At 39.0% G+C, this 25,984-nt stretch overlaps 1 protein-coding gene across 1 annotated transcript in view; it reads left to right on the top strand.

Annotated features, from left to right (window-relative positions):
* Positions 1-25,984, top strand: part of rims1a (regulating synaptic membrane exocytosis 1a) — a 93,317-nt gene that overhangs the window by 11,846 nt on the left and 55,487 nt on the right. The window contains exon 3 of the mRNA XM_026310024.1: positions 6,644-6,854. Coding sequence (XP_026165809.1) covers positions 6,644-6,854 — 211 coding nt within the window. The remainder of the gene's footprint in view (positions 1-6,643; positions 6,855-25,984) is intronic.

Here is a 25,984-nt window from a genome sequence, read left to right as displayed (position 1 = left end):
TGAAAACTATCAATGCATTAGTCTGTCTCTCAATACCATCTAGCTTCCCTATCCTCAACCAGAAGCCCATTACGTTGTGCTAAAAAAATACTTTAAAAATAGGGCAGAAATAATCATAGATATTTTCTGCTGCATGTTTCTTAAATTACATGTGTATTTAAACACAAACCAATTGACACACACAACTAAAGGACTGACAGCTGGCCTGATGGTGGCTCACTGATGATAAGATATACAGTAGCAGGCTTTGGCTCAACAGGAAGTACTCAGTAGGACAGAGTCATTGTGTACACATAGTGTTCACCTGAGCCTGATCTTGTGAGCAGGTGGAAAGGTCAGTGAACTACAGAACCACCCTTTACAAATCTCCATCAAAGTGTAATGAGAAGTGAAATAGAAGAATTTATGTGCTAGTAGTCCACTACAATTGCTTTTTTTAAATAGTAATTTAATTTGTCCTATGAAAAATGTACACTTTTGACCTGCAGAATAGATGTTTAGGTGTGTGTATGTGTGTGTCCTCTCTGTCTGTCAATGCCAGGTAAAGGCCTATGTGTTGTCCATGCTTTGAGTTTCAGTGTATTGAAGCATCTGTCTCACTGCTAAAGCCAGGCCTATTGACATATTTAAATGAGGCACACGCTGGACAGATTGCCAGTCTATTATGGGGCAGACACATAGAGACAGACATTCACACTCACAGTCACACCTATAGGGAATTTAGAGTCAGCAGTTAACCCAACCCCAGCCTGCATTTGTTTGGACTGTGGGAAGAAACTGGAGTACCTGTAGAAAACCCACACAGACATGGGGACAACATTCAAACTCCACACAGAAGGACCCCAGGCTGACTGGAGTTTGAACCCAGTACTTGTGAAATCTTTCTGCAATAAAAGTCAAAGTATCACACTCCACTGACAAATTTGTTCACTTTATTTAAGAAACATAACATTTAATTACTATACAGTAGAATAACTGATGTCTTAAAAAGATTACCATTTTACATATTAACAATGACTGTTGACCTGTCCAGGGTGTACCCTTGCCTTCCACCCAAAAGGGAGCTGGTATAGGCTCCAGCAGATCCCTGTGACCCTGGTTAAGGAATAAGCAGGTACAGATAATGGATGGATGGATGGATGGATATCAATGACAGTGCTGTAGATTCTCTACCGTTTACCTTTCCACTGCGAAAAAATTGCCCCTTTTGGCAAAATAATTTAATTGTACTGAGTTCAAAATACTTATTTTTCTTGGAAAAAGTTAGCAATAAACAGATTGTTGTACCTTTATGAAACTAATCACCACTATACTATAAAATCAAATCCTACAAACAGGGTGCTTTACTCTGGACACAAGTGTAATAAGCTGAACCCATTCTTCCACTTTCATAGGAAAAATATTTCTCCATCTCAGGACCAAACTTACCGACTGAATGAGAGATCTTTGTTGCAGTGTGTAGCTTGTGTATGTAATTCAGTTTAATTAACATTCTTATGGACAAAGCTGATGTTTCTCTCTGTGTGGAGAGTTTCTCCCAGGGTGCAGAGCTGGTTACTGCACAGCTTAATTATAAGACATTTTATGTAAATGCTGTTTTCTGCTATGAATCATGGACTATTTATTTAAACTATGTATATTTGCACCCACACATTCACACACAAAGGGTTTACTGTTAAGTTCTTTTAAAGTAAAGGCACTGAACATTTTAATGGAAAGTGGAGGAAGTGTATTGTGTGTATGCAAAGTGAAGTGAAGCTTTTTATCTCACTTTGCTTTAACCTTGTGTGTTACTACATCTGATTATGGAGATTTTCCTGCATTTTCTTAATGAGCTTGCTATCTCTTCCCTGTCACACTTTACATTTCTCTCTGATCACTTTCACTTCCTGTCCTTCTGTTTCTCTTTCCTTCCCTTTCACTTGATCCTCTGAAACTCCCTCCACATATTTCCGTACACTGTTTTTTGATGTGATAAAGATTTTTTTTCATTCATGAGAGAGAATTTGTTGCCTCATTGCTGATTGGCTGATTACAATAACTGGAAAGCTCCAAAAATAAAATTGTGGAAATACCTTAAGCTGTACGTATAATGCAGAGGTGGAAAGTAACGAAGTACAAATACTGTACTTAGGTAGATTTTTCAGGTATCTGTACTTAACTTGAGTACTTATTTTTCTGATGGCTTTTTACGTTTACTCCCTACATTTAAACACAAATATCTGTACTGTCTACTCCTTACATTATCAAAACAGGCTTTTTTACTTTTTAACCTCCACGGATGATGGAAGACGTAACTAACTAGAGAGGGAAATCGAGTGAGTGTACAGGTTATGATAGAGAGAAAACTGTGCAGGTTGTTAATAAGAGAATAAGTATTTCCTTTTTTTGTGTCGAACTTTTTTTAGTTTTGTGAAGTTATCAAAAGATGTATTGTGTATCATTGACGGCAAAAAACCTTTTTACATTAAGTACATTCCAGACCCTGTATTTTCTTACTTTTACTTCAGTAAAGGAGTTGAGTCAGTACTTCTATATTTACCAGAATCTTTTTTCACACAAGTATCTGTACTTCTACTTAAGTATAGAATGTGAGTGTGCTTGCCACCTCTGGTATAATGCAGTAACAAATTTCAAGGTAAAGTTACAGATGAGCTAAAGTTAGAGCATTTACATCACTACGCAAGAAAGGAAGTAAATTACATAGTAATAAATGCTTAGTGCAGATGTGTGTCTGTTATATTTCTAAAAATAGCCTAATGTATGAATTCCAATAAAGATTTTCATCTAGAATCAACAGATACATGCTTAATATGCCTGACTGATTATGTCATGAAACAAGCAGAAGGCGAAAGCTTGTGTGGTGTGGTTTTGTTAGATCTACAGAAAGTATCTGACACTGCACTGTAAGGTTTTACTGAGCTCATTTATTATCTACATCAAGACTTTGGCATCTGCAGAATTATAGATTGGTTTCATTCTCTTTTATCGAGGAGGAGTTGTGGATGTTAATGGCATACTGTCAGATTTTAGAATTGTTGATTGTGCAGTCCCACAAGGCAGTATATTAGGGCCACTTTTTACATTACAGAATCTTAACAATTTGAAATTAGTGATATTCTGTGATTGTTTATGGCTTAAATAAATTATTAAATAAATTATAGGCGCCAAAGTAACAGCATGTCTTGAGGGAATAATTCCATGTGCTTTTTGGTATGAATGGTATTATATGCTAACAGTTTAGCATGTGAAAGAACAGTGTATACTTTGTTAATTAATAGATGTCATTGTATCTGTTAATACATGTTGAGCAGCAAATTATAAGTTGAGGGGTAGTAGGCATCAGGCTAACAGCAGGTGTTGAGGGAAAACAATTCAATTTAAACTTTGGTCAGTGAGGTGACATGTTTTGTATACACTGCTGAATGGAAGTAGGTGTCATACTAACTATATATGCTGTATAGCGTATGCTGTGTTGAATGAAAATTTGGTGCAGAGGTTGTTGCCAACCAGAAAGTTCTGGGTTCAAACACTGGACATTTATGTGTTTTAGAAATGATTAAAGAACCCGCTGAACCCAGGAAAAGAATGACAACAAGGACAGAGTGAAATGAGATGTAGTGAGGATCAGGGAATGTGTGCCTCTGTGCATTTAATATTGAGTAGTTACACCCTGCCAACATGGATTTATTAGGCCTAATATCAATAGAAGCTATTTTGGATTAAAGCCACCTATCATCAACAATAATGTCTCTGAAATAACAAATAAGACACAATATAATAATAAAAACTAAATATATCCCACCACATTCATACTGACGTCTGACTAAAATTGCCAAATTCAATGCAGTTTAAAGGTTTGTCATGAAAAAACAGTAAGTAAATGTAGTATTCATTAACTACAATAACAACCAATACCGTATACTGGCCTAACTCTGTCAGACTGTGATCAGAACCATGAGTTGGGACAGACACAGTGAGAGGCATGGCTCAGGAAGTAAATCCTGTGGTGCTGCAGCAGCAGGTGACCTCTTTGTGACCTTTGGCTACTGCATCCAGAAATCTAGGAAGGGGGTGTGAGCTTAACATCATCAGTGGTGGGTTTGTATGAGTAACACATTCATGCTAATGTGTGTATGTTAATGCTGTTAATGCTGGTTTTTTTTGTTACAAGAGAAGAGATAGGATGAGGTGTGTATGTGTGTATAGGCAGGTGTTAACATTTTCAGGAGGTTGTGTTTCACCCACTCAGTCCTTGGACTGAAGGGTGTTGAAAGTGTCTTTGGAGGAACAGTCCTGTGACACCTAAAGAAGTACCGCTGTAATCTGTGTCAAACAACTGGATGTTGTACTTCCTTTTCTCTGGCATCCACTGCTGGGATTTGTAGTTTTTAATGGCTGAGCTTCTGGCGGAGGAAGAGGCTGCATCACAGACTCTCAGTCTGTAAGTCCCATACTGCAGTCACAGAATGCAAAATATAGGTTACACATGCTTTACTTTTTTAAAGCAACATCATAGCTCGTTTGAAGCTTTTAGCCCGGCATGGATTTGCTAGCTTATTCTAACATTATGAAAGAAAGTTGTTTTGAATCAGTCTTTTCTTTAAAGCTAAGTGTTTGAGAAGTATTTAGTTCAGTAGTAATTAGTAGTTCATATCCTGTGCATTCTGATGAGACTTTTATTTATTTTATATATTGATTGCTATTAGAGAGCCTTGAATTGTTAAAAGGCAACATGTTAATAGAGCATTTTAACATAATGACATAATATGTAAAAAGGAATGGGACATTATTTGTCACAGAGTTGCAACAGCTGTCATGGCCAGTTAAACCTGTTCTGTTTTGGTCATTTTCATCTAATGGGTTAGGTAGTTTTATTTTTGATTGTGTGTAATTTGGCTGTGTTAGATCTTTTATGTGTGCTGGTGCTACTCAGGGCTTGTAGTAGTGGACAGTGTTAAATCACTGTGGAGACACTTTGTTAATCTTTGCTTTACGATGACGTGTGTGAGAATCACCTCATGTTTCCTCCGATCTACCCTGTTCTTCCTTCCTCTTCCTACCCAACTCTGTATTGTGCTGTCTTCTTGCCAACTCGACAACTATTTTTTACTGTAATATTTCTAGTTATTTATATATATATATATATATATATACATGCACAGAATATGTTATGTGTGATATCTGATGTTATTGCTTGCCGTTATCATTCTAACCGATTGCCTGCTCATGTGAAAGTTACGATAAGTACCCTGACCATATAAAATAAAAATGTATCTCCTCTGCTCCTCAGCCCATCGGTTCTTCCACTCTGTGATCCATGTCCCCTTAATTTGCTCTCTGCTTCTCTACAATGTGAAATGCAATTAATCAACATACTGTAATTCCTAAGATAAAACCAATACTTTTCTCCTTTATTTCTCATATCGATTAAAGAATTTCTTGTGTTAGAAACAACAGCAGACACAAAAACGTTGATTGCACTGATTGCACACAAACAGTACAGAGGACAGCGATGTTAATGGGAGATAATATAATCATTATCTCCTTCACTGTTCACTTTTCCAACCCTTTTGATTTAGTATCCAAAAATAAAAAATATCTTACAATCCCTGTCTAGTTTTTATTGTATCTTATCAGCCTTGTGTGTCGATCACAGTTCCTGGAATTAGTATGAAATGTGGATTAAAACTGTGGTATGGGGCCATTGTTTAGCTTCTCATTCTTCTTGGAAATGTTCATTTTATTAATTTTTTTAGCAACAGCCGCTATAGAAAGTCAGTTCATGATTTTGATCTTGTTGTGATGTGGTGATGATGGTGAAGGAGAGGTGTAGGATCCAATTGCAGGACAGACAAAGTTCTTTTATTTTCTCCTGGAACACACCAGGCTCAGGCACAAATGAGAACACTCTCAAAATATACAAACTGCCGTGAAAACACTCAGCCACTTGGTGTTAAACTTCCCCAGCAACATGCTGGCCAAAAACAACACACCGCCACTCGGCGTAAAACAAAAAAACGTTCCTTTCCAACTCTGGCACAGAGCAAACATTATGTTAATGCTCCAATAAAGAACAAAGGAACTCAGGATGTATAGATACACTTGGAACACAAGACTAACAGAACACAGGTGAAACTAATCTAAGTAACGAACATAAAGCTACCTATCTGCGACACAGGAAATCAGAAACCAAAATAAAAGTGCAAACAAGAAACATAAAATTCGCTTCATGACAGATTCAGACTGAAAAGTCAGTTACTGGACATTTCTTGAAAACATTCACGGTCGATAGAGGATGAATATCATTAACTTTGGTGATTTTTGTGGTTTTGAGTGAAATGTCTTTGACAGCCATTAGACAGATTGCCATGCTAGTTTAAAGTGGTGGGAAGGGCCTGCCTGTCACTGAGCGGGACAAGACTCGATATTAGTTTAGATTTGAACATTGGTTTCAGAAAATTATAAAATTTCCGTGAATCAGTGAAAGTGGATGGAGTGGATCTGATGCTGTTTGATTACCAGAAAAGCACTTTTTTGGGAGTTTATTTCTACAGTATATTTTTGTCTTCACATATTGATGTATAACATATGCAAAAGTCTTGATGATGTCATCCTGTTTTTTGTAAAATTATTTTTCCAGAGGCATCCAGCAGCAGTTGTCAAGCTACAGGGAGACGGTAATCCGGCAGGCCACGGCGGCGGCAGGGTCCGCCGTTCACCGGGATGATGCGCCAACCTGTGGCATTTGCCACAAGACCAAGTTCGCAGATGGCTGTGGGAACCTGTGCTCGTACTGCCAGACTAAGTTCTGTGCCCGCTGTGGGGGGCGAGTCTCCCTGCGTTCCAACACGGTAACTCTGTTGTTGGTTTTCTCTGATCACATTGTCAAAACCATACAATAATTTAATAGTGAGCTAATACACATTAAGTTTCTGATCGTCAAAATTTTGGAAAAAATTAACTACAGACCCCAAATATCAAATCATTTTGAATTAAAACCTGTAAAAATTTTCATCAAGAAATAAAATTCAAAACTTTCATGAAACAGGATTTATTGTGAGGATGACAAACAAGCAGCTGAGTACAGACTAGAGTGGTAGTAAGTTCATTTTTCACACTTAAGCACTATAGGATGATTTAGAAAAATACTACATTACAGAAAAATCAGAAGTATCAAACTTTTGAACTTAAACTACTGTATATACACTATATACACAAAGCAGTCCACCATGAGCCTTTTGAACAGCTGCGTGTATATTTATATTTATATAGTAAGTGTGAAATTACTTATTTATCAATTAATAAATGCTGTAATTAATACCTAATTGAATACATGAATGAAAGCTGATTGAATATAGTAACAAATTATTCACCCAAATGAAAACAAATTTGCAATTAGTTGGAAGATAAATAAATAAATAAATAAATAAACAAACATAATGAAGCTGAATCAATCACACTCAATCCTGTTTTACATTAGGTTGATACTGTCCACCTCATTAACATATAGTATTGTATAGAAGTTTTAGGCACTTTAGATGTTTTAGATTCTTACCACTCAGCACCACCAGGTGTCTGATTGATCTCAGGTTCATTCATCAGACTTGAGTTTCTGATATCTAATTGATATCATAACATTCTTCTATTTGCACAAAAAATTATACAAATTACAGATGCAAAGTTGCATGAATTGTTCTTATGTATTGTGTCCTATTTCCAGCAAACTTGTATCTGTGATAAAAATGTACAGTGCAGATTTATAGGAGCTGCTCACAAAAGCATAGTTACTATATGTCTGATCAGACCTCAGGTGCAGGAGCTCAGGTGGAGGCATGTGTGTGTTTGTGCATGTGTGTTTACAGTAAGTGCCTCTATAGTATGCTCTGGGAGTGTGTTTTTATGCACTGCGTTGGAGATTTGTGTGTGTTACCCTGTGTTTATGTGCCCACCCATTTATGTGAATGTGATCTATGCCTGCATATGTGTGTGAGTGTGAGTGTGTGTGAGAGAAAGAGAGCAGAAGCTGGTAAAGGTTAATTGGGCATTAGACCGAGCTATGGACAGAGGGGGCGGTCCCCCACTCCATCTCAGTCTCCCAGGGGTCCGGAGGTGCCCTATACACACGCAGCAGGGTGTAGGTTTATGTGTGTGTGTGCACATTGGAGTCTGAAATAAGTGACGTTCCCTCTCACACCCCTTGCCCTCTTCTACATTGCCAGTTTGGCATTTAATGACCTCCTAAATGCTCACACACACACACACACACACACACACACACACACACACACACACACACACTCAAAAGTACATCTTAATTAAGTACTGGCTGACGTGTGGAGAGTTCAGCTGTAGGGTCCTGGATTGGGTACTAGGGTGGGTGGCAGCTGCATTCAGGGGGAGAGTGATTTTCAAAGGCACACACACACATATAAGATACTAAAAAACGTTCACATGTAAGTTACTATTGTTAGATGTATGAGTTCCATATATTTATCAGATATTTTGGTTATTGCATAATGGTAGCAGTATGTTTTTCATTGTCACTTTACCAAAAATCCTGTTTTGTGTCAAACAGTAATCGGTGAGACTGAGATAACTAATGAAAAGATTAAAATACATTTTTAAAAGAAAAAAAATCAGTTGAAAAATGAGAGCAGTGATTATTTCTGAAAGTTAGATGAGAAGATTGATACTCCTCGCATCCTGCACATTATGCAGTGCTTATATTACAGAGCTGGAGAGAAGATGTGATAAGCCTAGCTTTCTTGGGTGACTGGTTAGTCTGTCTCTGCTCAGAAGTTAAAAAAATAAAAATAAAAAAACAAAAAATAGTACTCCAAACACCTCTAAAGCTCAGCTGCATTTTAATATTTTCAACTGTACACACAGAGAAATGTAAAAATAATGATTTGTGCTTTTACATTGCAAATAATTGTTTTAAGTACCTAGGGTCAACAGTCCAGAGCAACGGAGAGTGTGGAAAAGAAGTGAAGAGACGTGTGCAAGCAGGTTGGAACGTGTAGAGGAAAGTGTCAGGTGTGATGTGTGACAAAAGAGTGTCAGCAAGAATGAAAGGAAAGGTGGACAAGACAGTGGTGAGACCAGCCATGTTGTCTGGTTTAGAGACAGTGGCACTGAGACAAAGACAGGAGGCAGAGCTGGAGGTAGCAGAGCTGAAGATGTTGAGGTTCTCTCTGGGAGTGACGAGGATGGATAGGATCAGGAATGAGGACATCAGAGGGACAGCTCATGTTAGATGTTTTGGAGAAAAAGCCAGGGAAGCCAGATTGAGATGGTTTGGACATGTTCAGAGGAGGGACAGTGAATACATTGGTAAAAGGATGCTGAGGTTAGAGCTGCCAGGAAGGAGGCCTAGAGGAAGACCAAAGAGGAGGTTCTTGGATGTAGTGAAGGAGGACATGAGGATAGTTGGTGTGGGTGAGGAGGATACAGAGGATAGGGTTAAATGGAGGCAGATGATTCTCTGTGGTGACCCCTGAAGGGAGCAGCCGAAAAGAAAAGAAGACATTACAGATAATTGTTTAATATTTCTACTGTGTATGTGTTATTTGGTGAGCTTAAGAGGTGCTGGTAGGTATTTTTGAAATTTGGACAAAAATTTCGACAGACCCTGTTTCTCTCTGCTCCACGTTGCTATATAATGTATAAAAGAACCACAGTCTTTGCTGATTTTAAATGCATTTATTTATTAGTAAGAGTCCAGGTAACAGTCTCCACACATGAAAACAGTATAGAATCTGCTTAAATACTCCTTATACCAAACTGCAGTGAGCACAAGATCAGTTAGCTCTTCTCTGAATAACAAGTTCCAGTAAACATGGTTTAGCATGAGCCTATTGTGTCTTCTGGCAGTGAGACACTAGCATCTGCAAGCTCAACCTAATCTTAGTCATGGAGGAGTCAAGTCAAACTTACATACTCATGTACATTTTGTTGTTTACGTATACAGACATTTTGCAACTGAGATATATATATATATATATATATATATATATATATATATATATATATATATATATATATATATATACACAGTATATATACACTTTCCTCTTTGGTAACTGTATGGTCACTGGATTCTGAAATATCCATGTATTAAAGTGTGAGTTAGTGGCAAGGTCATAGGATCTGCCCATGCTTTCAGATCTTTCAGATACCAGCTTTGCTCACATTTTCTTTGTCTTTCTTTGCATTACACATGGATGGTTGACTTGCCTGCAGGAGGACAAAGTGGTGAGTGCTGTTTGTTTTTCTTTTCTGGACTATATACCTCTGCCTGCAACCCCAAAAGACAATCCATGTAGACAATCCAGATTGGCTTTGTATGTATGTGTGACTGTACCTGTACTGGAAATCTAGTATTTTATTGAGAATCTGAAATAAACGGAATTGAGACTGATATGTCCTTTATGTACTTTATTATCGACAGAGTACCATTAGTGTCTGTAGGAAAGTAACAGAGAAACAGAAAAAGAGCATAGTGAGTTTGATATAGTATTATTATCTGATTATCAGTCTGAACACAATTATGGTGATCAGAAACATGGATGAGGTACTTTAATGCCACTATCCTGGTTTCTATTTCCAGCTAGCATGTCTTTTCTGAAACAAAGATATGGCATTTCCATGTGGAACACATAACCTGGATACTTCATGTGTGCAAACTGTCGTCTCTCTAGCACTCCAGCAAATGGAGCTGGAGTGCTGTTATTGCTGCCCAATAACAAAATTTGGATAAATAAAGTCCTTTATTCAGGGTGACCAAAGCTTGGCACCAGTTTTTAATGTACATGTTGGAGGATCGGAAAAGTTGATTTTCATCTTTTTTCATCAGAGAGCAAAAGTTACAATTTGGTTAAAGTAGTTGTGTAGCATTAGCTCTAGCTACAATAGCTGGTAAATAGATAATTTGTTTTTATTCATTCAGTTCTGTTTTAAGCTTTTATGAAATAAGTGATCAGTTTGCACACAATGCCTACATGTTTCCACTTTTTAACCACTGCCTAAATGCTGCTACTGTGGGCATAGACTCAGACTCTGGTCTACCAGCACAACCATGACTGTCAGTTTGCACAGTAATTGTATCTTGTGTTGACAGGCAGGTGGAAGCTGGGTGGTTGATAAGCCTGAGTGTATTTCTGATGGTTAGTGTATTGGCCAGTTCCGCTCTTGTAAAGAAGATATTCTCATCATCATGTAGCCTGGTTGAACAGGAGTTAAGCAGAATCTACTAATAGGACACTGCTGGAGAACATTCCTTTAACACTTTCCTCTGCTTGTGTAGTTGTGTCAGGTTTAGAACCTTATTTGGCATTGGCAAGTTTCCCTCAGGGCAGCTGCCAAACATGCACTTTGATGATAGTTGGCTAGGGTACTACACCATGGCTGTCCAAGAGTGCTTTGGTGTGCTGTATGCAGCAGTCTCACTTAATGCTGAAGCTCCATACAGCAATCACTGGCTTTAAAGAGGAAGGTTTTGGCAGAACGGCAGCCTTATGTAGCACTGGCTGTAAAGCTGGACAGCAGACTGAGTTTGAATTACTGTTTGACATGGATTCATTTAATTACTTGGGGATTGATTAATCTTGCCTGGCCCAAAAGTGCAAAGTTGTTCTGCTTGCTTTTTCCACTCCACTCAAACTAAACACTCAAAGTTAAAGTGAAAGTTCTGGCAAGGGTAATTCTGGGCTTAAATGGTAAGTAATTTATCAGTGTGTTGTATTGTCAGGTCGGTTTTACTGCTTTTGATCAAGTGCTTTTTAAATCAGGTTTCAGGGAGTCTTCAATGTCACTTCCTAGGAATATGTAGCATGTAACTTCTCTTTTATTGCACTTCTTAGCGTTCTCAGTTACATGATGGTGATCCATACCCTCAAGCTCATTTCTCTGAGTTCAACATCTGCAGCACATATTCTCAAATGATACTTAGTATTTTTCCTTTATCTTTGTGGTAATGTGGTGAATGCTGCACTGCTTGTTGCTCAGAGACTTCAGGAAATTACTTGACAATCTGACACATGTAGCGTACATGTACACATTTTGTTTCTTTGTTTGCCCATGGATGTATTATGAAAACAATTTAATAATGATACTGCTTTCTAATATGGAGCCTGACTGAACAGAAGGATGTAGTCTTAGTTTTACACTATCACTGAGAGACAGCTCTCCACATTAAAAGATAAATCAGTATGTGCTGCAACTCCGGGTTATATGATTTTACGTTTTTGTGATTTTAAACAAAGTTAAACAGCGAATTATTTGTTAGCGTACAAAAAAATGTAGCTTCCACCTTTACTATCTCACTGGTGTATAAAATAACACATTGCTAGTGCTGGTTTTTGAAAATCGGCATCGACCATAGAAAAACACATATCGGTTGACCTCTTTTCCTCTTGTGCATTCAGTGAACTATAATACTGTCATGCTTCTTGAAGGAAGCATTTTTGAAAGTACAGGACATGCTTAGAGAGATAAATAAGTAAAAAAAAGTTTGAATAGGCATAACCATAACCACAATGTAAGGTGCATTCAGGCTGGAGTGTTGTGCAAATGATATTCAGGGCTCATTGTCTTTTGTTTTGAAGTCTTGATTCCTCCTCTCGTGACACAGCCACACACTCTCACTAACACCTCTCTGTAATTATAATGTCCAGGGCTGTATTTCTGTGGGGGGGTCTGTGCTTTTATGTGGCCATAATTCAGACTGCTCGGCCCTGGTTGATTGCTGTTTTTAGACCAATTCTGATTCTGAATTACTAGCATGACTGCTTCATGCACTGATGTTTTCAGCCCACTGAAGTGTTTAATCAAAGACGTACTACAATTTGGTTTCATAAATACACTTAGTTTTAATATGGAGCCTTTTTTTGTAAAGGACGGCAGTGAGAGGATAAGAGTGGACTGTGATAATATATAATCTGGTGGTGATAATGATACACTTAGTGCATCAAATCATTATTGTTTTATTTGTTATTTGTTTTTTTGTTCAGTTAATCATTTCTGTCTATAAACTATTATTCAACATACAGTAATACAAAACTGAGACAGAGGGGCTGATTATTAATATAATGAATTACTGCATGGCATTGCAGTAATTCCTAGAACAAAGCCATTAGTACTAATATTAGGCCCACTTGTGTTTCTGTTCTATCACAAGTAATGTCTGTCAGGCAGGGCTGAGACAGGTGAACCCAAATGCAGACAGCAGACAGACTTAAGAGTAGATATTACCTTTATTTAGGGTGACAATATTTGTGAGTCACAGGAAGTGTATAAGGCAGGTAGTCCAAAACCGATAAAGCAATTCAACAACCTGATGTGGTACTAATCACTGTGACTGTGACTGTGACCATGACCAGGACAGTGCATGAATGAGAATACAATCCAGCAACCAACAGGTATGTGTATCCTGTCGCTGATTGGTCATCTGTATCAGGTGAGGCTCATCCCCTTGTTGCCTGAGACCGCACACAAACACACAGAGAGTCAGACACACAGGGCGGACACACACAAGACAGATCAGAGGCAGGTGAAACTAATGATCATAACTAAACATAAAGCTACCTGGGACAAGACCAGGCGAAACAGGAAACATAACCAAAATAAAAGTCTCATTACAGGAAGTACATGACCAGGATCATGACAGTGTCTGCTGTGAGAATGCTTCCTTTGGCACAATAGAGAACAAAGAGTACTCTGATAGTAGCAAGACTATCAACTACTGGAAACCTGCTGCTAAAATAATGTCACTGATATGAGGTGAAAGTGCAACTTTCAGCTTTCCAAGGAGAGCATGAGGGAAAAGATCTGAATCTTTTGGTCATCTGGTTAATTATAAAGATTTCAGTGCTAAACACAAGCAAAAGTAACTTGTCCTTTAGCATATTGTTTCTTTTTGCAGTGATAACATTTGAAGTAGGTGACGTTTTCCGGCAGCATGAAAGGTTTACTCTCTCCTGTGGAGATCCAAAATTTTCATAAATAAATACACTCCTATTAAATAACTAGTTGAATTTGAATGCATATAGACATTTTTATAATATGATCATGAAGTTACAAAACAATGTAACACATCTCTACAATTCAGCTCTTTATTCTGAATTGTGTTCACTACCTTTCTCATTATTATGAAATATTATTTAATCATGCGTTTTAATCATACCTTTTTAAATTCCAGCAGTTTTGAGTTCAAAATGTAATTTTTCCAATTTTGGCTTTAATTTCACGGTGCTGTTTCCCCCACTGTCCTTTTTATTTGATAGTACCGTTTTTCAGCAGAATTACTTTTTCTGTCAATCAAGGCCAGGAGGGCAGGACCAGTTGGACATTGTGTCCATTTTGAATCTGCCCAGGAGCAGCTGTCTACAATGTCGGCCATCTGCTTCTTGAAATTCCAGTTGAAGCGCTCCCATTATAATGCTTCCTGGTATAATTATCCAAGATATGGCTAATATCTCGATAAAGGTCTGTAGAAAAAGGTCTAAGGTAGTTTTGCTTTGTTTTTCCAGACAACACTTGGAGATAATGTTGAATATCCAGCACTATCCAGCAGCCTGTTATATATAACTGGTCCTGGCCTGCTGGCCTCGATTGATTTATTAATCTAGTAATGAACTTTTTGGAGCTCCATATTCTTCTTTCTCACAGCCTCCTCCTGTATTATCTTCAGGAATCTGTTGTAGGAGACTCAGCATGTTCATCCATCCTGTGTGTTTATCTTGCCAGTGCGTTAATGTACTGGGTTTATATCACATACTTTGCCCAGGGGGGAGGTGTTTATGAGCTCAAAGACAAGTCTGTGTCACACTTGCATAGATTTGTGTCAGGCACCACAGAGCCACAGCACCATATTCATTTGCTTTTTGTTGGGTCAAACTGCTTCTAACACAGAATTCTTGTGAGACAATAACCATCACAAGAGCTGGCATGAAGGTCCTTCTGCTGGCCCCTGGAAAGTTACTGTTGCAGCTTGTTAGGAATGAGCTATTAAAGGTAAAATATCTAAAAATAATCTTACTATGTGTCTTATACTTGTGCAAATGTATATTTATTGATCTAAGTCTACAAGGAATTGTGGTTTTGTGCTGCCCTGTGTTGGGATGCAGCGCAGTTGAAAAGCCTGAACAATGTGTCATCTGCTGTTAACGCCACAGCGCCTCATGATTACTATTGATTGCCAGTCTTGCTAGCTGCGTCCGTCTCTGCATCCATCTCCACGTCCGTCTCTCATTGACTCGTCTTAAGGGGGCCATCTCTCTTCTGCTTGTTTCACACATACTCCTGCATGTCACACTCACAAAGGAGGAAGAAAAATTCACATGCTCATGTAGGCATGAACATACATTCTGTGTACAGAAGCCACCTTTTTTGCTCAACATGAATATAAAGATAGATCACGGTCCGATCACAAAGGTGTAGGCTGTGTCGTTCACCAGTAAACTGTGGGTCTACCTCGGTTTTATAATTAGTTGCTAAAGGCTAAAATTCCAGTTAGGCGTTAACACACAAGAAGATGCCATGTACAGTACAATACACAACATTGCACAACAAATGTTAGAGATACCACAACCCCTCAAATTGCTGTTAATAATGGTTTAAACATAATATTTAAATGGCAATTTAATTGTCAACAAAAGGACAAAATGTACACACAAGCTCTTTTTCCGAATTCCAGGAAGAACAGTGTACAATAAGCCTGTCTTCACTAAGACACTACACTTTCCACAAATGAAAATTCTAAGTTAATACTAAAGTTGTTTTAACAGTGATCTGATGGATACACTTAGAATCCATAAAAGTGTGTACTTGTGCTACATTTACTTGTGTTGGGATCTGAGCCCTGCTAAAATGTGGGTGTCTGAAGTTGTTTGGATAATGTTGTGAGGATTGTTGTGAATTTGTGACATTAAATATCACATGCTTTGTGGAATAATAATAAACCAGCCACACAGATCTGGTTTCCTGTGCCTGAATGTGTCGTGCAAAGAGTGATAGAACTGAAGCTGCTGGTGCCCTGGGAACATACTGGATTCATTACCTGGGCTGTGAAGACATTATGTTAGTGTAAATCAAGCTCCAAAAATGCTTGCTATATTTCCCATAATGCACCTATATAGCATGTTTAGACCCTTACTGGCTAGTGAACGCCCACACAGATGACTTCAACGTCAACAGCTTGTACACTATGTATTTTTAATGCGTAAATTGAGACAAATGCCCCATCATGTTAGGTTTCTATCAGTTTGTACACAAATATGTTGGAAGTGATGGATGTGTCAGTTGTTCTGGCAGAATTATGTGGTGACCCTATTAAACCTGGCAAAATAAATATATAAAAAAATACTGTATATGACATGCACATTTAGACCAGATATTAATGTTCACATGTATGTGACTCTTTATATTTTTGTTTCTCATTCTAACACACTCTCTCTGTTCCATATACACCTGCAGCCATCACACACACACACTGTTAGTCACTCAGGCAGACCTTTGCATTACCAGTTGCTATGTTTGATAACTAGAGACATTTAGTGGTTAAAAAGGGAAGTGCAGCATCATCACTTCCTTCAACTGTACTACAACCACTTTGTGTTCTATGATCAGAGAAAGTGCTGATCAACTGTTTAATTGTAGGTATGTCCTCTGTGTATACATGTCCCCTGTATGTATGCATAATAGAAAGTGTGTGCGGCCCAGCATGCAGTGAGCTTTCTTTTAACACAAGAGTTTCTGGTGTTACTGTACAAATGCACCTGGGTGCCTGCAAATGCATTTATGTTTGTAGGAGGTTTCTGTGCATGTGGATGTGTGTACAGTACATGGGTGTGTGCTCACTTTTGTGTGTGTTTGAGTGTGTATTTTGCTGCCAGGCTGTGCTGATATAGTACCTCATTAGCTGCTGTGGACACTAATCTCCTTTGTGGCAGTCTTTCATCCTTAAACCAGGATTTATAGACGCCCTTGGTTACAGTGCCTGCCTCACATGCTGCTGTTGCCATACGTCAAGCTGTCATTGGCTGAGGCTACTTCCTGGTACCGCCCCTCTTCTCACTAGCCCAGGGCTAACCCAAGCACTTTCCCAAAGCTGGAGAGATGGAAAATGTTAGGGACAGGTACTGATTTTAAGTCCCTAACAGGTACTTAAAATCTAGGCAATTAGCCTAGATTGGCAAAAAGACTGGAACCGTAATGCCATGTCAAGTTTGTATTATTTAAGGTAGTTTTAAGTTTGGCTTCTTAAATGTAAAATCTGACAGCATTTGCAGTGGCATTAGTGGCATCATTTTACACAGAGAAACTTTCCATGTACAGAATGCATCTTGCATGGATAAGCTGATCATGTTGCACGAACAAGAATTGCAGGTTACATTATAAATTCAGCTAATAAGATATTGTCTGCTATTGTCAGCATTCTGGGTGAGGTGCATGAACTGTAGGAGTATTGCATTGTTGTATGTGGGACTTGGAGATATTTCACAAAGGTTATCTTTTTAGTTCTCTCTTATTTCTCCTTTTAAAGGGTCAATTCACCCAAATTAATTGTCAGTATTTACTTCACTCATTTAATGCACTGTACAGGGTGTAGCTAGAGAAATAGCCTGTTCTCTCCAGGAAACAAACATCAATATTTCACCACTGGAATACTAAGTGTTACACTGTATCGCACACCATGCACCCAAACGCACTATGTACTTTGAGCAGTGATGCACACATGCAGATCCAAGCTCCTGTTCCTTGACAAACACAAATAGACACACATGCACATGGACACACACGGATGCAGCAGGACGCAAAATAAACACACACAGAGTCTTGGTGTCCTAGTTTCCATCTGTGGAGAAGCTATTCTCTCTCTCTGGCTCACTCCTTCACTCAGTCATCTCATGGGATCTTAATGTGGTCATGTGACCCCCTGCTGCTGCTGCTGTTTGTGGTGTGTGTATGAATAAGAGCATGCTTGCATGTCCACTAATTTTCTTGTGCATATATTTGATTGTATGTATACTTTTGTATCAGTATGCAGGGGACACCTGCATACTGTCCATCCTGTGTGTGTGTGTGTGTGTGTGTGTGTGTGTGTGTGTATGTGTATGTGTACAGTATGTGTGTCAGCTAGCTGTCAGGCTGCTCTCTCTGCCTACAGTTCCTCGTGTTCAGCACTTTCACTGTCAAAGTGATTTTTTCTGTCAAAGTAATGCAAAGATTACTATGGAATTAAGTGACTCTATTAAAAATTAACAGTTTACTGCTCCAAATCACCACAACACTGGACATTTGTTCTATGCTATCAACACTCCAACATCTCACAAAGGTAAAATATGACAACTGTTCCAGCAGGAAGTGTGTTTAGAAAAGAGTCCACCAACAAGCAAATGCACCAGTTTGACAGTTGACCCAGATGGTGCGTAACAACAAGCAAATTTCAACCAGTTTTACTTTTCAGTACCTGAGCTAATTTTAAACTTTTTTGTCAGAATTTATTTATTTTTATTTAATATAATCAGCAGTGTTAAACCAATGTACAATCAGAATAAGCGATTAATTATTTTGATGTTGGATCTGTGTTTATTTTAAGTAATACGTTTTTAAGGGCAAAAATAATTTAAGCTCTACCATCTGCCCTTAATTGCAGCAAATAATATCTAGAAATAAAGGTATACCTGCTGGGCATACTTGCCAACCTTGAGACTTGGAAAATAGGGAGAATTTCAAAACCAAAACATTCTGTGATTCTGGGTGGATTCTGGGTGGTTATCCTTCAAATACATTGTTTCCCACATTCTGCTGACTGATAAAAATAACAAAAGAAGTAAACTGCAGTGCATTTTTGTGTGAAATACATTTAATTTAATTTAATAATTAGGGCTGTCAACGTGTTAACGCAAATTCATTTTAACGGCACTAATTTTATTAACACAGCGCGCATTTCCTATTTGACCCGTGGCCTAGCCCGTAGTAGGAGAAATCCAGAACGTAGCCATAGACAGTAAAGAGTACGGCAGCAAACAGAAATGGAGAAAGAAAGAGGTCTTCTGAACGGTAAATTCATGTGCAAAACGATGTCTGATGCTTCTATCGACAAGACAAAAGCTGTCTGCATTTATTGTCAATGTGAATTAAGTTGGCTTGTCTGTTTGAGCAACTCGCTCAGTGCAGAGAAATAATGGGAACTTGTATTTTTTCTATGTTCTTTTTTTCCATGTGTTTAATAGACATGAACAAGTTCTTTGAAAAACATATCTACCATCTTTGAAACATGTCTATGTTCTTTATGCTGTATGTTTAGGGTGTGTTCACTAATAATAAACATACATTTGCATAAAGCATCCATGTTTCTCCATGCCCATGTTGATTAGAGTATTAGAAACTTAAAATGGATTAATTTAAGGTACATTTAGAACAAATAAAAATGTGTGACTAAGTTGCGATTAATCACTAGTTAACTTATGACAATCATGGAATTATTCACGATTAAATATTTTAATTGATTGACAGTCCTAAAATAATACAAAATAATTTGCCTGTGACATAAGAAAACTGTGACATAAAATAAAAATGTATTTTCATTTTCATTTGTTCAGGGGTGTATTTTCTATTTTCATTTGTTCAGGGGTGTCTCATTTTACTCATTTTATTTCATGGGCCATAAGCAGTATAGCCCAATCAATCTCAAATGGGCTGGTAGAGCTATAGCATAATGTCCCATAAATAACAACAAAGAACAAATGAATAACAGAGATGTAAAATAACATTCTGAAAACACAGTTAATCAACCATCCATTTACACAGACATAACATCTTAGATGTGTGTGCCAGCCAGACGAGATCTGCATTTCTTGTCAAAGCTTTTCTCCATTGCCGTGGTGATCCAAATCTGCTGTTGACCCCCCTTTCTGCCAGACCCATATAAAACACAACTTTCTGAGTACTTCCATAACCCATGGAATAGAGAAGCCTTAAGCCTTTGCTTGCATAAACATAAGGATATTTCTTTTTCATCCCTACCGACCGTCAGAGACAGTGCTTCAAGCACTGGATGATCATTTCTGAGCATGCTTAGGTCAAGTATTTAATAACTCTGTAATACAGAGTGACAGTGATCTACTCACACACGTTTATAAAATAGGAGTTGAATCCAGGTTTCAATGCGTTATTATTGAATAGTACAGTGCCACCAGGTATCACTGTTTATCCTGACTTGGATCCTGGATGATCATCCTTGCACATGTGCAGTATTTTAATAACAACAAAGTAACCTATGACCTCCCAGTAACCCCCACGGTGACCTAGTAAATCTATAAAATCATGTGACACCGGAGGCTCAGTCCCTTTTGTTCTTCTCACGCACAGGTTTGCTGAGTGCATGTTGTGGTTGTGTTTAGCACCACTACTTTCACTGCTTGTTGCTAATAGCCTCGTGACTGTATTACAGTCGGAGCTGTGGGTGCATCTCGCCCTCCAGGGGCTGTGCATGCTAACTAACATTATGATATCCTGACACTGGACTGTTATTGTTCTCAACAGCTGGTAAGTCATTCTTTTGTTTGTTTTAATTCATTGGCCATAGCATGTCTGCCCTGCCAATTATATTAAGTTAAAAGTGTCATTCCTGGTTGGTTATGGGTCATTTCACCCCCAAGTCCATGGTTTTTTGTTGTTTTGTGTAGCCATGTTCGGCTTGCCTAAGTGAGTTTATGCACATTGTGGAGTTTTCTTGCTGAGTTCGGCACTGATTACATTGTTTTGACAGTTACATTTACTGTTCACCATAATTTCATTTTATAACTGTTACCCAACAGTTATAGCAATTACCCAATTGTTTCTGAATCAGCAGAATCAGCCAATGAGATGGCATCTCATTGATTAAATTAACAAATGCTTGAACTAGTTTTTCTGCATCATTTTGAGACAGGATGCTCCTAATTTTGGCAATATTGCGTAAGTGAAAGAAGGCAGTTCTAGAGATTTATTTTATGTGTTGGTTACCCTGGTCCCGTGCTCGACCGAAAAATTGTATTTCCAGATATATCACCAGAGATTGTCGGACAAATTTGAATAAAGTCTGACAAAAAAGATTTTTTCCGTTAGAATCCAGGGAACATAGTGCATCCATGTTTTAGTCCAAAAGACGTATTATCCCAGAGTAAATCCATAAAACCATCGTCCTCCTCATGAAATCCGGTTCGTTTTACGGTTGATTTCGCCATTTATTCAATAAAGATTGACATAGCAAGCTTCTGTGAATCACATGAACCCTCAATCAAACGTGCTTGTTACGTTTTACAGCGTAACTAAGCATGAAAACAATAGAAATCACCCCTCAGAGCAAATGAGTCCATTATCTGAGGCTAAGAGAAGTTCACTGGTGACTTTTAACAGTGCTGTCTGTACTATGATGTGCTCTAAATCCTGATTGAAAATCTTCAAATAGTTCATTTCTGTGTAAGTGGTCTGATAGCTGCTTAGCAACAGCTTTTCAAGGATTTTAGAAATAAATGGTAGGTTTGATATTGGTCTATAGTTAGCCCAGACTCCTGGATCAAGACTAGGCTTTTTAAGTAGGGGTTTGATTACTGCAGTCTTAAAGGCCTGTGGTGCATAGCCTGATACTAGAGATAATTTTACCAAGTCTAATAGAGATGAGCCAACTAATGGCAGGGTGTCTTTAAGTAGTTTAGCCGGGATGGGGTCTAAGAGACAGGTTGACAATTTAGATGACGCAACTGCTGATGTGAATTCAGAGAGATCTATGGGAGAGAAGCAGTCTAAACATAACTGAGGTCTTACAGATGATTCAAGAGCTACTGTAGTAGAAGATTCATTTATGGCAGGTATAGGAAGCATCTGCTGAATTTTATCTCTAATAGTTGTGATTTTATTTGTAAAGAAACTCATAAAGTCATCACTGCTGAGAGCTAAGGGAACACTGGGCCCAACAGAGCTGTGACTTTTTGTCAGCCTGGCTACAGTGCTGAAAAGAAACCTGGGATTGTTCTTATTTTCCTCTATTAATGATGAATGGTATGCAGTTCTGGCTTTATGGAGAGCTTTTTTATATGTTAGTAGACTGTTTTTCCAGGCTAGAAAAATTCTTCTAAATTTGTGGAACGCCACTTCCTTTCTAGTCTTCGAGATGCCTGCTTTAACGTATGGATACGTGAACTGTACCATGGAGCTAATCTCCTCTGATTCATTAACTTCTTTTTCAGAGGGGCCACAGTATCAAGAGTTTCACACAGTGAGGCTACAACACTGTCAACAATATAATCAATTTGGTAGGGTGTAGGACTATCAGTCCATGAGTCGTGTTGCCGGTGGAACCCTGATGGTTCAGGCGTTACACTCTGAACCAATGCATTGTTTATTCCTGAGGTGGCTTCATCAGTTTGCCAGACTCCTCTGCTGCAGCTTGCTCATTTCAACACAGGGACTGTCTGAACCACTGTGTTCACAAACAGACGTTCTGTGTGCTAGAGGCATATATTAGAGCAACGGCAGCTGTATGGAAATCTGATAGCCTGTTTGTGTGTTTTTCGGGTCCTTGCAAAGGTCAGGCTCTCTTGAAGCAGCGCCTTACACACTAGGTGGTGGATGTAATAACCCGGGCTTATGCCTTGCAGGATCAGCTACCACCACCTGGAGTGAGGTGCCATTCTACCAGGAGCCTCACAACCTCGTGGACTGCAATGAGTGCCTCTAGATGTTATATGCGAGGTGGCCTCCTGGACATTGCCAGATACTTTTTTTTTTTTTAATTTTTCTTTCGCCAAATTATACACCCCATCCAATAGACGGTACCCTACGGCAGCACCCTGGGTATAATTTTAAAGGTCAAAGAATTTCTCGTGACCTTGTTAGTATAAGTCATCCAGTGCTTGAAAAACTGCCTTTGGTGGTCAGTAAGGATGAAATAGAATGAGAGTTACGACTGTAACTGCGGTTATGTGAATCCCGGATGACCTCCAGAGCACTTGGTCCCTCAGAATCCTTGTGTTTTTGTGAGCAAGGGACTGAGCCACTGGTGTCACATGATTTTATAGATTTACTCAGTCAGGGGGGGTCATCAGGAGGTCACAGGTGACTTTGTTGTTATTAAATTGTAGCAGACCTACAGCAGCAGAATATGTTCACATTCCTGATTGAGTCAGGGGTTGTATCCTTGAAACAATTTATGGCTCTAAAACTCTTACTGAACTACTAGGATAAACAACAGGGGATGGTATAGGCCCTCTCCAACAAGTACTGCACTGTCAAGACTCCATCTGGCAAAGAGCAGATCACTTGACAAACAAACCCCCCTTTGCTTACATCCAGCCATAAATACTTTGAAACTACTCCCTTTCAGGCAACACCTGAAACCTATACAATGACTTATGAACTGGTCATTATATCCTGTTATATTTGTGCTTTGATTGCTAAATATGTAACCTGTGTGACCAGACCTATCCAGAGCATTGCTGTCAGACTACAGTGTGATATTGAAGCTACGCTATTGTTTAATTGTTATTCGTGCTTGTAGTTAATCCATATAACTATGAAGTTTTACTGATTTTCATTTATGATCTTGCTGAACTATTGACTCTGGTTAGTTTGTCATGTGGTTAAACTTTTCTGGGTGGAAAAAGAAATTATTTTTCCCATCTTAGAAGAACATTCTAAAAACTTACAACACTTAAAGAAACTTGATTCACAGAGGCCAGTGAGACTGGTAACCAACCACATCGTTTCAAGTACAGTCGAGGGTTGAACCACACGGACACCACACAAAAGACAGTACACAGACAGACACATCCTGTGCTGAACACCCTGAAAAGAATCAGAGAGTTTTGCAGATTTCCAGAGATCTGTAGTCTCCACAAGACCCTCTCTCTCTCTGAGGAGAAAAACACCTAAGAAAGAGGGAACCTACGAAGATTAAATAGAGACTTCTTTTACTGCCCACACTAAGAAGAAACATCCTCCCTGCGTGTGGCTGTCCCCCAGCAAATAGCACAACTCCAGCAGACCATCTGACATCAACCAAACTCCATGGGACAACCCTGCAGTGGCCAGATGGAGAGCGAGGAAAGGCGACGAATGGACTCCAGGCCTGTAGCCCAGGACTTCAGGGAACGTCTACGTCTCTCCTGGAAATCCGCTGGCAGACTGCAGTCAGACCAGCCGAGAACGGACCGGACCGAGCCTCAGTAAAGCCGAGGTCAAGTAACCTATGGCTGTGCTGGTTGTCTCATACGATCTTAGTTGGTCTCCATAGTTACCTAGACCTAAACTGCTGTTTAGGATTTCTTTTCCACCACTGCAAACTGTTATGTTTTATTCATTAATTCCTCAAGTTTCTCTGATCAGTTCTCCCTCCATTTCCTCCTATTTAAATAACATGTATGTATATAGCTGAATAAATCTTAAAAAGGCATCTGTAACCGGTATCATTAATGTTATTTCACACAGTAAATACGTCACAGAATCGTTATGTTACATATGCTCCAGGAATACAGGCTGCCAACAGGGAAGATGTAATGGCACCAGCGAAGTCGAGAGAGGATCCAGAATGTTTAAAGAGAAAATTCAGAGAGGTATGCAATCCGGAGACAAACATGATGCTGGACAGACATTCGTTTAATACCAGAAATCAAAAACTATTGAGGCTTACGTGAGTATGCTAAGAAATAAAGCAAAAACATGTTACCTTGGTGTGCTCACAGACAAATTAATCAGAGACAGACTGGTGTGTGGCATAGACAATGATAGCGTGAGAAGAGCGTTGCTCAGAGAAAGTGATTTAACTGTGGCGATTAAAAAAGCTGGCGATTAAAAAAGCGATTAAAATATACCAAATCAGTGAATTAACTGCGCAGCACACAAAGGTGCTGGCTGCAGCGCATAGTGGGCCTACAACTGTTGCTGCAGCACACTATAATGCATAAGTTCAGTCTTAAAGAAGTCAGTTACATGGGCCATCTGTTCACAGAACATGGATTGAAACCAGACCCAACCAAGATACAGGCCATTACTATGGATAAACCTGCCTTGCAATGTTTTTTGGGCATGGGTGACTACCTCGGCAAATTCATCCCAAATTGCAGTGAACTGGCAGCACCACTTCGTCAGCTGCTCCACAGGAATGTAGCTTGATGCTGGTCACAGCATCAACAGGAAGCGTTTGACATGCTAAAAAGTGCATCATATTCCTACCAGTGCTGAAGCAAACCAGTGACCATGTGAGATGCTTTTCAATATGGATTGGGCGCAGCATGCCTACAGAATGATCAGCCTTTTAGCTATGCTTTACGTACGCTAACTGAAACGGAAATGAGGTATGCTCAGATTGAAAGGGAGCTATTGGCAGTGGTCTTTGCCTGTCAAGTTTTATGACTATATCTATGGAAACCAGGTCTTGGTGGAAACAGACCATCAACCACTAGTCACGATTCTGAACAAACCTCTACACAATGCTCCAACACGACTTCAGCGAATGATACTGAAGCTGCATAAGTTTAATCTAACTCACTTACAAAAAAGGAAAGCATCTGTATCTGGCAGACACACTATCACTTACTTCCAAGAAAGTAACAACAGATCTCAAAGATGAGGAGGAATTCAAGGTGATGGCTGTGCACATGATCTCAGTCAACCGTCTTTAAGAGCACAGAGACCACACTGAAAAAGACAGCTCTCTGCAAAGCCTGTGCAACACCATCAAGCATGGCTGGCCAAATAAAGTTCAGAGTGTGCCATTGCCACTAAAACCTTGCTTTCCTTTCAGGGATGAGCTCACTACTGAGGATAGAATCATCATGAACAAGAGTTGTAATTCCTCACACCCTACTGAGTGAATATCTACAGATCTTACACGGCCATGCGCTGAAGCAACCAAGCGTGAACCACACAATGCTGTTTTCTGGTTGACAAATGACATCGACGACTTTGTGCAGTCTTGCAGCATATGCAGTGCTTTGAA

Source organism: Mastacembelus armatus, chromosome 15 (genome assembly GCF_900324485.2).
Source record: "Mastacembelus armatus chromosome 15, fMasArm1.2, whole genome shotgun sequence".
In the NCBI taxonomy this organism is placed as follows: Eukaryota; Metazoa; Chordata; class Actinopteri; order Synbranchiformes; family Mastacembelidae; genus Mastacembelus; species Mastacembelus armatus.
This window is presented reverse-complemented; position numbering and strand designations above follow the sequence as displayed.